We start from the raw sequence: 14,909 nt of genomic DNA on the forward strand, positions 1-14,909 counted from the left end.
ACAACATCAAGGACAAGCATATGTAGAAATATTTTGTATTATCTCACCTCTAGAGGAGAGTCTGGTTCATCCAGGATGCTCTTTTCACTCTGAATCCTCTGCATGGTTCCTGTAGAACTGGGGTCCATTATCAGCACGTTCTGACTAGCAGCTCTGCCAAACTTACAGTCACTCTTTCTGGAGTCAGTGGTCCTGCACACCTCGTAGTTGTACACGTGTTGGAGAGTCCCTGTCCCCAAAGTGTCTGAGTAACGTGGTGGATAATATGGAATGACAGGCAGACTGGAGTGATACAGGATGCGAGACTGTCTCCACCTGTAGATCTTGACTGATATAATAACCACTAAACAGGTGATGAAGAGGAAGGAGACCACAGCCAAAGCCAAGACTAAGTAAAAAGTCAGGTTGTCATTGTACTCCTTGTCGTGTGCAAAGTCAGTGAACTCTGACAGCACTTCAGGGAAGCTGTCGGCCACCGCCACGTTCACAATGACTGTAGCTGAACGAGAGGGCTGCCCGTTGTCCTCCACGATAACACTCAGTCTTTGTTTGACAGCATCTTTATCAGACACTTGGCGGATGGTTCTGATCTCTCCATTCTGGAGGCCCACTTCAAACAGGGCCCTGTCTGTGGCTTTCTGCAGTTTATAGGAGAGCCAGGCATTCTGTCCAGAGTCCACATCAACAGCCACCACTTTAGTCACCAGGTAGCCCACATCTGCTGAACGAGGCACCATTTCAGCCACCATAGAGCCTCCAGTCTGGACCGGGTACAGAACCTGAGGGGGGTTATCGTTCTGGTCCTGGATCAGGATTTTCACGCTCACGTTGCTGCTGAGTGGAGGAGAACCTCCATCCTGGGCTTTGACTGTGAAAACCAGCTCTTTGATTTGTTCATAGTCAAAAGAGCGCACCGCGTGAATGACCCCACTTTCTGCATCAACAATAACATAGTCAGAGACTGGCGACCCTCCAATTTCACAGTCCTCTAAATAATAAGACACGCGAGCGTTTTGGTTTTCATCGGGGTCTCTGGCATTAACAATAATAACAGATGCGCCTGGTGAGTTATTCTCTGTTAAGAATGCTTTATATGACGCATATGAAAATGATGGAGCGTTGTCATTGACATCTGAAACTTTGACAAAAAGTGTCCGCCTCGTATGAAGCGGAGGCGAGCCTCCATCTAAAGCCAGAATTGTGATGTTACATTCTGAGAGAGTTTCGCGATCTAACGCTGCAGCAGTGGTCAACGCATAATAATTTCTAACATTCGATTTCACTTTAAAAGGAACATTACCCTCCACGGTGCACCTCACTTGTCCGTTTTCTCCCGAATCAACATCTTTAACATTAATTATTCCGATGGTGGTGCCGACAGCGGAGTCCTCTGACACAGGATTAGTGAATGACATGACGTTAATAACCGGAGCATTGTCGTTTACATCGAGAACCTCCACTTCGACTTTGGCAGAATCTGTCAGCCCGCCCTGATCCTTGGCCTCAATTCTGAATTCAATTCTCTTGTCCTTTTCAAAATCGATTTCTTTCGCTACGGTTATTCTCCCCGTATCGCCATCTATATCGAACGCATCCGTTACTCCTGCTTTGGACTTTGAAAATGAATACGTCACTTTTCCGTTTGAACCGCTGTCTATGTCACTTGCATTCACAGTCATGATGAGCGTGCCTTTTGGTGCATTCTCGGTGACCGTAGCCTTGTACAGGGATTGATTAAAGACAGGCGCATTATCATTGGCATCCAGAATATCAACATCTATATTAACCGTTCCCGATCTCTGTGGGTTTCCGCCGTCCACGGCCAAGAGTTTCAGCGACAGGCGTGGCTGTGTCTCTCTGTCTAAAGATTTCTCAATCACCATTTCAGCATATTTACTGCCGTCGGGATTCACGTGTTGTTTCAACACAAAATGATCGTTTGGAGTTAAAATGTAATCCTTTAGTCCGTTTACTCCAACATCAGCGTCGTACGCGCTCTCCAGAACAAAACGAGAGCCAAGAGCAGCTGACTCGCTGATTTCAAATTCTAAGTGGTTGTTTTGGAAAGTGGGAGCGTTGTCGTTCACATCTAATACCTCTATGGTCACAGGGTGCAACTCCATTGGATTTTCCAGTAAAACCTCGAAGGTGAAGCTGCATGGTGTCACGTCTCCACAAAGCTGCTCCCGGTCTATTCTGTCGTTGACGACTAAAATCCCTTTGTCTGCCTTCAGCTCCGTGTACTGGATGCTTTCTCCCGTAACGATGCGGGCCCGGCCAGAACGGAGCCTTTTCAAATCCAACCCGAGATCTTGTGCGATGTTCCCTATGAGCGAGCTTTTTTTCATCTCCTCAGGGATCGAATATCGGATTTGTGCCTCCGTTTGATTGAGAAAAATAAACTGAAGAACGGCAAAGCACACAGCCATACGCGATCGCCCAAATAAGCGCCATCTTAAACCTCTAAGTCCGATAAATGCCATTGGAAAAAAATATATTGTTTTTTTCTGAGCAGGCCAATAAAAATATAAAGTGGGCGGCAGTCGGTGAAGAAAGAGACGTATTCCAGATTAATTTGAAGACGTGGAAAAAGAGCCTCCTTGAATTGACTGTGCAACGACCTCCAGCTTCTGTAAGACAGCGATCGTCTCCTCTCATACGCAGCAACAAGGGTGGGAAGAGCACAACCTCATCACACACCGCGCATCGGTTTACCGGACGACAGCGTCACTTAGAGGACAAAATATGGCATGAAAAGTTAACTACCAGGAATTCACCACTGAAAGGATTGCCTTTTGTGGTAACGGTGAACAGTATGCGTGTCAAGTGTAGTTATTGATGAATGGCATGTCACTTATAAGGATTTTGAAGATGAGCGTTTAAAAGGAAAAAAAAAGCTAATATTTATGGCATTTTATTGTCAAACCTGCCACAACATGGATCTCCAGATATTTTAAATTGCTCCATATGGTGTGTAGTTACCGTTGTATTTGTTATATTATATTTATATATACTGAATATTCATAGAAAAAAAACATGATTAGATGAGTACCAACAGGTCCACTTTAAAAAAAAAAAGCTATAATTCACAGTGGTTGTTGCTCAATCACACCACCACTGACAACTTAAAGAAATAAAAATAATGAAATATTACCATCAAGAAGAAGTGACAAACTGTTGTACATTCTGTTGGAACTATGTTGGATATGAGTGACTTGAAAATGTTTGAAAAATATTGGGAAAGACACCTCTTGGAGAAAACGGGACCAAAATCAACATTGATGGGATGGAGCTGACCATGGTGCTGAAAATGACAGCAGGCTGCTGCTCTCGAAGAAACACATTTGCAAACAGAGAACTAACCGAAATAAATAGATTAACACTAATAGTTTAAAGCCCTCACCTCAAGAGGAGAGTCTGGTTCATCTAGGATGCTCTTCTCACTCTGAATCCTCTACTAAACAGGTGATGAAGAGGAAGGAGACTACAGCCAAAGCCAAGAGGTCCCCACCTCTGACCCTCTGTCCTGGGCTTTGTATTTGGTGCTCCTTAACTTGCTCATAGTTGAGTGTTCATAAACACTGAATGATGCCCATTTCTGCATTAATGGAAAACTATGTAGGGACCGGACTCCCATTAAATTCACCATCAAAAAAAAAAAAAAATCATATCCATGCATTTGGTCCCTGATCAGGGTTTGGGGCATGTATCTGCAACAATGTAACTCCAGGAGAAATGTTCTTCATTATCTAAGTAATGTAAACACTTTGACTGAAGGCCAGTTTGTTGCCATTGATATGAGTAACATCTAAAATGATGCTTCTTTTGCTTGATAAAGTGAACAAACCCATATCAATAGCAATGAGAGTAATATTGTACTTAATACATTTGTCTCAATCAAGATGTTGCCCTGCCACCAACACATAATAACTTCTGAGAGACAGCTTAATTGAAAATGGGATATTTTCATTTATATTTAAAATAACATGTCCATTTTTACCAGAATCTTTATCCTGGACACTAATTAATGCCATGACTGTGCCAGGGGGGGCAAATCTTCTGGTATTTTACCTGAATATGAGGTCATTGTGATTACTGGACTATTATCATTAACATCTTCTATTTCTATTATTAATGTACTGGCACCTGTAACAGCCCAAGGATCTTTGGCTTACAGATTTATTTCATAACTGAGAGAAGTCTCATAACCGATATCACCCGTGAGTTTGAAAGGGACAAGAAGATTCCTCCCCCAAGTGCGTGAAATAATATGTGACGTTACCGTGACGTGGCCTCGATCTGCATTGACAGCACTTACTTACTGCACCTCGCAAAATAGTTTACAACACAGATACGTTGTATATGGGCTGCATAAAAATGGGTACATCATCGCTTGTGTCCAGGACATATATGTGAATCTTTACGGTTCTGGAGCTCTGTGGCTCTCTGCCATCAACGGCCATTAATATGAGATCATTCTCTTGGTCCAAACGAATCTGAAGCATCATCTCTGCGTATTTGCTGCTGTATGATCAGGTGTGCTGTTTAAGCACGAAATGAAACACCACGTCTGCTTATGCAACAGCACCACCAAACGGAGCAATTGAAGCTATTCAGTATCCCAACCTCTTTTTTTAGTTTCTTTTCAAAGCCCCGTCTGCACACAGTTTGATTTACAAGCACAACCCCAGAATAGTCCACCCAATGTTCTTAAATATTTGAGAACATTGGGTGGAAATATCTACACAGACCTGCCTCAATTAAAGTTACAGCAGAGCTGTAAGCTATAACAGATAATAAGACAGATAATTAGACAGATAAACAGATAGACATAGATTGAGTCGATTGATAGATAGACAGATTGATACGTGATTAGATACTAGATGGATAGATGGATCAACTCTGATACAAGCACAGTTATAATTCCAGTGACCTACATATGAGCAGTGTGCATTCTGATCTCACTTTCTCAATCATTCTGTCCTTCTTTCATCATTTCTCTACATCACTATGAATTTTATTTAGGTCATATAGTGGGATCATGTCTCTGCATCACTATGAATTGTATTTAGGTCATATAGTGGGATGGACTGCTGCAAAGCAAAACATTTAGCAAAATCGTGAATGTGCATTATTCAGGGAGAGTGCACAGCAGCATGCAGGTGATTAATATTTCTGTTTTGTGCCAGCGGGCGATTCACGACACAAACACAAATACAGCTGCTCCTGTTTGAAGACTGCACGGTTCTATTTTTGGTTTGTATATGCACTGCATTTCACTGCTGAATTTGGGGGGTGTATGAGTCACATGAGCATTTGTAATGCAACATTTGCTTCATGCAGTTTGTGCACAGAAAAGAAAATGTAGGTCAGCTGTGTATCATATTGATTTTGTCTGTTAAGTTAAGCCAGTAGAGCTGCTGTACTAGAGTGAAACATGTGACTGCAGTGTGGAGATCAAAGGGAATAAAGAAATTAAAATGGTCTTACCTGCAAATGCAAGATTCAATTCCAGAGGAGCACATATAAGGAAAGAGAGAAAGAAAAATAAGTTACAATTAAAAAGTCTTTTTCACATGTTTATCCATAAATGATGTCATTATTTCTACACCATTTGAAATTTTACAAGTGCGTTAGAAAGGGAGTAACATGCATTCATCAAACAAATGAAGTCCTTCACTTTTACCTGATAAAATACTCTCAAGACTAGGATATCTAATTCTGATACACCATTCTCCTCTTGACTTCAGACTACCAGACTCAGGAACAGTTTTACTCCACAGGCCATACGTGTGTTGAACTCTCTGGCAACACCCCCCCCCCCCCCACCCCCCCCAAAAAAAAAAAACCCACCTGAACACTATTTCAAATGGGAGTTATTAGCGCTGCTCCAGTTGCAGACATTTGTTTTTCACTTCATGCTTTTTAAATATATTTTTTATGTACTTGTGTTTGTGTCAGAATCAACTGGTGTTGTCATAATTCAGCATTAAAATGTGAATGTAACAAAGAGAAAAAAATGAGGATTTTTCAGCAGGTTTATTGTTCAACACTATAGAGATACACACTTCAAAGGTTCACATTAAACCTATCATTGCATTTATTGCACAGCATGTTAAATGATTGTCGTTGTCCACAGTGTACACCATATCGAGAAAGTGCAATAAAAATACCATTAAAGGCAATTATAAATAATGAAAAATAAAAATAAAACACACACCAATAATAATAATACTCACTATTGATGATTTTCTACAAAAACCATTGCATCTATGTCAAAGCTAATCATAAGGAACATCATGTTCAGTCTATATTCAATTGTGTCAGTACAAAACATTATAATGGAGTGGCAAAAATATTCATATGCAACCCTTAAAATTACCCATGATTAAGAAATCCCATCACTCCTTTGATTTGATATTCATCATTAACTCATTATTGCCTTGTATTCCAATTTTATCCCTGCATGTTACAATTATATATTTTCCTAAAATCAAAATTTTGAATAAAATGTTTATATATATATATAATATATTTATTCGAATGATCATTAAATAAAATGGGATGGAAAAGTCGCAAAATAAATTATGCATTCATTGGTGATATTTATGCCATAAAGTTGATAGAAAAAGTACATTATATACAATGTAATATTTAATCATTCATTTCTTTTAAATGCAGAAGGAAAATACACAGTATTGTATGCATGCTAATAAGGTAATGATTGAAAACCTGGAATCGAAAACACAGAGCCATTGATCTTTACTTTAACCACAACAGGAATACTTTTGAGGCAGTTCTTAAACTATTACAAAAAAAGTCACTTTTACTGTTCCATATTAGATTAAATAGATTATTTTTGGGCAGCTTTTATGTGAACACATAACATGGAGGATGGGGCGCGCCCGCTCTCAGTTTCAATGTCGCCCTGTCTGCGCTTGCGCGGCGCAGGGTGCTTTTCTGATAGGCTGCACTTCTTTTCTTTAAGGTGTCGGTGTCTGTGCTTGAGCTGAAACGGAAGTCGCCCCTCCAGGACCCGGTGGTCAAAAAGGAATCATACCGGTCGTCCTTCAACAAAGTCCCGCAGCGGCTCAGATCAGTTAAAGTAGGGGGGCAGTAGGTCGGGGGGAAAACGGGGAGACTCGCAGAAGAGGACCGGTAAAGATAACGAGGCCGCCGACAGAGCTTAAAATAAAACACTCCAGTGATTAAAAGGATGAAGAGGGATGAAACGGCTGCCAGGGCAATAATCAAATAGAGCGTGATGTTGTCGCTGACTTGGGACTCATCTGCAAACTCAAAAAGTTCGTTTAAAACCGGCAACCCATCGCCAATGATGATACTGAGTGTGGCGGTGGCCGAAAGAGATTCGGACCCGTTATCAGTGACTAATATTGTAACCGTATGTTTCGTTTCATCGTCTTCCTGGAATGCTCGTACAGTTCGGATTTCCCCTGTGTGCATCCCGACCGTGAACATGTTAGGACGAGTGGCTTTGATCACCCTGTAGGTCAGCCAGGCGTTGTGTCCAGAGTCCGCGTCCACAGCCACAACCTTTGTGACCAGATATCCCCTGGGCGCTTCGAACGGCACCATGTCCTCAGCAATGAACCCAGAGGTTTGGACAGGGTACAAGACGACGGGCGCATTGTCATTCTGATCTTTGATGAAGACATTTACGGTGCAGGTGCTGGAGAGTTGTGGGCTGCCCCCGTCATGAGCTGTAACCTTAATTTGGAAGTGAACTGACTGTTCGTAATCAAAGAGGCGTGATGTAAAGAGCGCACCTGTCTCCGAGTTGATAGTGAGAAAGGATGAGGTTTCCAAATTGGAATCCCTCGATATATGGTACATTATTTTAGCATTTGAGCTATCATCAACGTCAACAGCTTGGATTTTCATTACAAACGTGCCAACCGGTTGATTTTCCAAAATATTGGCGTCATATTCTCTCTGCGTAAATGTCGGAGGGTTGTCGTTTATATCATTAACCACGATTTTGAGAATTTTAACACTAGCAAGAGGGGGCGATCCCGCGTCGGTGGCAGTGATTGTGATATTATATTCGGATTGAAATTCTCTGTCAAGCGGTCCATCAGTCACCAACATGTAATAGTTTTTCACTTCAGAGAGAAACTTAAACGGGACGTCGTCTGGAATTGTACAGGTGACACGCCCACTGCTCCCAGTATCCAGGTCATAAACGTTAACCAGAGCTACCATAGTTCCGGCTGGAGAGTCTTCAGCCACGTTCGCTGATGCTGATTTGATCTCAATCACGGGTTTATTATCGTTCACGTCCATCACGTCTATGATCAGTTTACAGTGAGAGGCCTGACCTCCCCCGTCCTTGGCCTGGACATCCAGCTCATGCGTGTTCGCCTCCTCATAGTCAAAAAGTCCTGCAACTCGAACTTCTCCTGTCAGGGGGTCAATTTCGATAACCCCTCCCATCTTTTCTGACAGGTGACTGAAAGAATACGATACCGCTCCATAAACACCTTCATCCGCGTCCGTAGCGTTCAGCCGCGTGATCACAGTCCCTCTGGCCGAGTTCTCCATCACAAAGGCTTTATAAACACGTTGGCTAAACACTGGGACGTTGTCATTGGCATCCAAAACACGGACATGGACAGAAGCAGTTCCGGATCTGGCTGGACTACCCCCGTCGATTCCATTGATCCTCAGTACATGTTCAGCTTGCGTCTCCCTGTCCAACGCCTTTTTAAGAACTAACTCTGGATAAGCGTTGCCGTTTATTTGGGTGTTTATTTCCAAAGCAAAATGATCATTGGGACTCAACTTATATTCACGAACCGAATTAGTGCCCAGATCAGGGTCTTGCGCGCTCTCTAAGGGAAAGCGCCTCCCGAGAATCGTGGATTCGACTAAATCCAGTTGTATCTCGCCAGCAGCAAACGTCGGACTGTTGTCATTTATATCTGTGATGTCCAAAACTATGCTAAATGCCTGAAGAGGGTCTTCAAGTAAAAGCTGATACTGCAGGAGGCACACGCTGGCTTGTGCGCACAGCTCCTCTCTGTCTATGCGTTGGCTGATCAAAAGGTTGCCTGACGCAGTGTCTAGTTCGCACAGCTGGCGGGATCCTTCTGCAACGACGCGGGCTCGACGGTCATCCAGCTCCCTCACTTTAAGTCCCAGATCACCCGCAACATTCCCGATGACTGATCTCCGCTGCATCTCCTCTGGGAGGACGTAACGCACCTCTCCGTGTGAAATTCCAAAATGGAGGGTAATCACCAAAAAATGGAGCGAAGCTGTGGCGAACAGGGGTTTGGGCATCGACAAACATTTTAGAAAATGATTTTCCTCCGACATTATGGAAGAATCGGAATCTCAAAAAAACACTGCTGCTGTGAATCCGCGACTCTCTGCTTCCCGAGCTGAGTTAATGATGCTCTATTAGGGGAGCTGTCAGCTTGGATGCTGCTCTCTCTCTCTCTCTCTCTCTCTCTCTCTCTAGCCCAGTTTCAGCATCACTCGCTCTATCGTTCATTTCCATTGCAGCTCACATACATACACACACAGAGCTTTCCTCCTTACACCCCCCCCTCTCTCTCTCACACACACACAGACGCGCACGTTATGCGCATGCCCAGTCAACTCCAGTTTCCAACCCATTTCTGCCGTCCTAGTGACACAGATACAGTGAGACGCAACATAGAATCACAAGTTGATCTTTTTAAAAGAGCGCCACGATGAGGTCTGGAAGATAATTACAACAGCTGCACACGACTCAACATCATATTTATACACTGGATAATTTGAGTCAGAGATTTCCTTCAAAGAGGTTTTTTTTTTTTTCTTAAATGTTTAAGCGACCTACATATTCGTATAACACTAATTTAAATGCATCAAATGTTATTATGTTAATATTCCTGACATGAAACTACTTGAAAAATGTGTGTGATTTTGGAAGTGTGTGTATGGGTGTTTAAAACCATGTAGTGTAAACAAAATTTGCATTTTATTACAGAAAAATATATTGAAACATGTTCCTACCTCAGGTGAACTGTCACTATCTCCAAACACATCAGCAAAGTCAGTGGGGCTTTTCCTCAGAGTCTGCTCAGCAGGAAGTGTGTTGTCATTGTAAGATGTCACAAACTTAAAGTCACTGGTTCTAGACCCTGTTGTCAGGTAGGCGTCATAATTGTAAGCGCTGCGTAAAGTTCCTGTGCCGTCAACATCAGCGTAATTAGGAGGGAGATAAGCGCCGGGGATGGTTACTGCTCCGTCAAACAACATTCTGGGCTTTCTCCTGCGACAGAACCTCACACCCAGGATGATGATGATGAAGGTCAGGAAGAAGGTGGACACAGACACCAGCGCGATGATCAGATAAGAGGTCAGTTTGGAATTCTTCTCATCATAAGAAATGTCCTTCAGCTCTGGCACCTCAGCCAAGTTATCAGAAATGAGTAAATACATGGAGCAGGTGGCAGAGAGAGAGGGCTGTCCGTTATCTTTCACTGCCACAATCAGGTTCTGTTTCATGCTGTCAGACTCAGAAATGTCCCGCTGCGTCCTGATCTCTCCACTGTGGACACCGATAGAGAAGAGTCCCGGATCGCTGGATTTGACTATGTGGTAGGACAGCCAGGCGTTCTGTCCAGAGTCGGCGTCCACAGCGATCACTTTGGACACCAGAGAGCCTCCGTGTGCAGCTTTGGGGACCAGCTCGGTCATGAAGGAGTTGCCCTCTGGGGCTGGATACAGTATTTGAGGAGAGTTGTCATTAACGTCTGATATGAACACACTGACGGTCACGTTACTGCTGAGAGGAGGAGAACCGTTGTCTCTGGCCATCACGTGCACTTTAAAGCTCCTCAGCTGTTCATAATCAAAGGACCTGACAGCGTGGATCAGCCCCGTGTCTCCATTAACAGACACATAAGAGGACACCGGAGCACCGTTCACCTCAGCGGCTAACAGAGAATAAATCACTGTACCGTTTTGTCTCCAGTCGGGGTCTCCAGCACTAACGGAACATAAAGTGGACCCGGCTCTGTTATTTTCACTCACATATGCGCTGTAGGACTCTTCCTCAAACACAGGGGGGTTGTCGTTGATGTCTGCTACAGACAAGTGAAGCGTTTTAGAGGAGGACAGAGGTGGAGAGCCCTCGTCAGTGGCACTGATTGTAATGTTGTAATCAGACACTAGTTCACGGTCCAGTTGTCCTGTGGTCACCAGAGAATAATAGTTTTTAATAGAAGGAACCAGCTTAAAAGGGACGTTTTGCTGAATGGAGCATCGGACCTGTCTGTTCTTCTCTGAGTCTCTGTCCTGAACGTTGATGATGCCCACCTCTGAACCAGGGGACACGTCCTCAGGTACTGGATTAGTCAGCGATTTTATATTGATAATTGGAGCGTTGTCATTCACATCAGTAACAGATATTATGACTTTGGCGTACGATGACAGACCTAATCCATCTTTTGCTTTCACACGTATCTCATACGACGACTCAGATTCATAGTCAATAACACTGATCACTTTAATCTGACCTGATTTTTTATCAATAGAGAAAACGTTCTTCACATCCTCTGAAACATGTCCAAATTCATAAGTCACATCTCCATTCACTCCCTCATCTGCATCAGTAGCACTAACCTGCATCACTACAGTGTCTACAGGAGAGTTTTCAGGCAGACTGGCTTTATAAACGGCCTGACTGAACACTGGGGCGTTATCATTAGCATCCAGCACAGTGACGTGTATGACTACAGTACCTGATCTCTGAGGAGAGCCTCCGTCTAAAGCTGTCAGCTGCAAATTAAGCTCATGCTGTTTTTCACGATCGAGCTCTTTATCCAACACGAGCTCTATTGTGTTTCTATTCGCAGCCAATATAAAATTATCATTTTTCTGAAGATTATACTGCTGAACTGAATTCTGTCCGATATCAGCATCGTGCGCCTCTTCGATCACGAAACGAGCTCCCCTGTCTGCCGACTCCTGAATTTCTATATTGATCACGTCTTCCTTAAATTGCGGTGAATTATCATTAATATCTTGAATGTGCAGAGAAACGCGATGAAGCTCCAGAGGATTCTCCAGCACCAGCTCGTGTTTCAGGACGCACGAAGCCTTTTCTCCACAAAGCCCCTCTCGGTCGATCCTGTCCGCAACAATCAGCTCTCCGTTCTTCACATTTATGTCACAGTAACGTTTAGTACCGCCGTCTGAGTCGATGCGGGCTCTTCTACTGGCCAGAGCACCCGTCTCCATTCCGAGATCCTTGGCTAGATTTCCAACAACGGATCCTGGTTTCATCTCCTCTGCGAACGAGTAGCTCAGATCTCCATATGCGGCATGAAACCACAGTAGGAAGAAAACGAAACAGCGAATCTGAAGATCGATCAACTTGGAATCCATTGTCATGCCTCAACTGTCAATATAGTCACAGAACAGAAGAAGCAAGCATTTAAATCCCACGGCTGAAACGGAAACAGCAATCCAGTGTGTTTTCAGGAGACGCGATGGGCGTCCAGGACCGGTAGCACAATAGACAGAAGAATTAAAGCAGGTTCAGGCTGGTGTATGGCGACACCGTGAGTAAAGTTCAAAAATGACATGCTTTACCAAAATATAACTTGAAACTGTTTTAATTATTTTGTTTGACGTGACACTGCAACCCACTACACCTCTATAAGCAATAAATCGCATCTATTTCAGCAACAGAAAACTGGTCCACACCATCCCATACAAGAACTGCTCTTGTCAGAACTTGTTATCACCACTCTGCCTTTCTTACAACCTTAAAACTGAAATGCATGCAACATAGTCTAGGGTTATATTGGGGAGGACAAATTGCAATTAACAAGCTAAATGAGCCACAAAAATATGTAATAGAACTTTCAATCTGCCAAAATTCTCAGCATCAGCACGCCTCAGCACTCAGCAGTAAATCAGACATTTCACCACTTAATTTAACAACCTTGTATACAGCGTTGACTTAAATGTTGCCTCAATACTTTTGCATATTTTTAGGTCCTCGGTTTTTAAAAAGAAGAGAAAATAAAGTTTAGAATCTCAAAAATGTCAATGGCAGAAAAATATAAAGACATACAAAAACTATACAAAATAAAAAGATCCTAAACTGAGCATCACTATAATGTTAATGCACTGTTTTCACAAGAGACAAAAGGACTCATATTGAAACATTTACCTATTTCTGTTTAAAACACTTCGATATTCTATTTCATTTTAGCCAGAGAACAACCACCTCAGCAGCAATAGAATGGTCATAAATATATTTATAAATTAACGAAATAAAGTCTGGTGACACTGTCTGTTGCCAGTGGATACTGTGCATATGATACATGCCACAATCACACTTTAGTGTGGTTACATGAGCAATCCAGCAGGTGAGACATGTAAAATCAGGCTGATGCTTTATGCTTATCAAAGTAAAATACAAAAAAGTATCAAAGAAAAAGGTAAACAACTGAAGTTGACCTCCACCTGATAGGTCAAAGAATGGTGGTACCTTAAAATGATAAAAGCAGAAAAAAGAACAAACTGAAGTCCAGGTATCTCACAGAGATGACAAGTTGATTAAAAAAGGGTTTAACCTAAAGGATGAGGCCTTCAGGGCATCACAAGCTGGAAATTATGATTGTTTAAAACATGCGAGCCAAACTTATTAAGGTTAAACAATAAACTACATATTTTATTTGGTAACTTTTTCATCCTTCCTTGAGACATCATGACTGAAGTCAACACATCTGTGACAAATGATCAGCAGCAACTGAGTGATTGATTCACACATAATAATCATAATCTAATAGAATACAAAAACTACACCAAGATAACAGCTCAGCCATCACATAAACCCTCTGACTAAGAGACATGGACGAGGAGGACAGCAAATGTCAATCAACACTGTTTCTCAAAGTCGCTCATTTGACATTGAAGCAAAGGCTCTTTTACATGTGCACAGTTAAGCAGTGATCAATTCTACTGAAGGACCAGGATTCCTTAAACACAACATGCAAATTAAAACTGTGGCTAGAAATACCATTTACCAAAATTAGTGGATGAAAAATGTTTTTTTTAAGATGAAAATTTTTTAAGATGAAAATTATCACAGCACAGGGACTTAAATGTTTCACTCTCTGATACGTATGAACAGAAGTTCTCTTGAGTATTCATACCTGTGGTGGCCCATCAAAGTCTCCAAACACATCAGCAAAGTCAGTGGGGCTTTTCCTCAGAGTCTGCTCAGCAGGAAGTGTGTTGTCATTGTAAGATGTCACAAACTTAAAGTCACTGGTTCTAGACCCTGTGGTCAGGTAGGCGTCATAATTGTAAGCGCTGCGTAAAGTTCCTGTGCCGTCAACATCGGCGTAATTAGGAGGGAGATAAGCGCCGGGGATGGTTACTGCTCCGTCAAACAACATTCTGGGCTTTCTCCTGCGACAGAACCTCACACCCAGGATGATGATGATGAAGGTCAGGAAGAAGGTGGACACAGACACCAGCGCGATGATCAGATAAGAGGTCAGTTTGGAATTCTTCTCATCATAAGAAATGTCCTTCAGCTCTGGCACCTCAGCCAAGTTATCAGAAATGAGTAAATACATGGAGCAGGTGGCAGAGAGAGAGGGCTGTCCGTTATCTTTCACTGCCACAATCAGGTTCTGTTTCATGCTGTCAGACTCAGAAATGTCCCGCTGCGTCCTGATCTCTCCACTGTGGACACCGATAGAGAAGAGTCCCGGATCGCTGGATTTGACTATATGGTAGGACAGCCAGGCGTTCTGTCCAGAGTCGGCGTCCACAGCGATCACTTTGGACACCAGAGAGCCTCCGTGTGCAGCTTTGGGGACCAGCTCGGTCATGAAGGAGTTGCCCTCTGGGGCTGGATACAGTATTTGAGG

The 14,909-nt window shown here is 42.9% G+C and overlaps 3 protein-coding genes across 3 annotated transcripts in view; all 3 read right to left on the reverse strand.

The window, feature by feature from the left end:
- The window catches only part of LOC101063628 (protocadherin beta-16-like), a 133,834-nt gene that overhangs the window by 106,175 nt on the left and 12,750 nt on the right, over nt 1-14,909 (reverse strand). The gene's annotated exons all lie outside the window — the stretch shown is intronic.
- LOC105417360 (protocadherin gamma-A3-like) lies at nt 39-3,363 on the reverse strand. Its single transcript, XM_029847695.1, has one exon. It carries the CDS (start codon nt 2,481-2,483, stop codon nt 39-41), a length of 2,445 nt encoding a protein of 814 aa, XP_029703555.1. The 5' UTR covers nt 2,484-3,363.
- Nucleotides 3,404-14,909, reverse strand: part of LOC105418239 (protocadherin beta-16-like) — an 87,954-nt gene continuing 76,448 nt past the window's right edge. Inside the window, exon 2 of the mRNA XM_029847734.1 lies at nt 3,404-5,490. Coding sequence (XP_029703594.1) covers nt 5,476-5,490 — 15 coding nt within the window. The 3' untranslated portion in view covers nt 3,404-5,475. The remainder of the gene's footprint in view (nt 5,491-14,909) is intronic.

This window comes from Takifugu rubripes, chromosome 14 (assembly GCF_901000725.2).
Source record: "Takifugu rubripes chromosome 14, fTakRub1.2, whole genome shotgun sequence".
NCBI lineage: Eukaryota > Metazoa > Chordata > Actinopteri > Tetraodontiformes > Tetraodontidae > Takifugu > Takifugu rubripes.

Excerpts from the sequence above, each read along its gene's own strand:
- LOC105417360 (XM_029847695.1), bottom strand. The coding sequence starts at position 2,483 with ATGGCATTTATCGGACTTAGAGGTTTAAGATGGCGCTTATTTGGGCGA.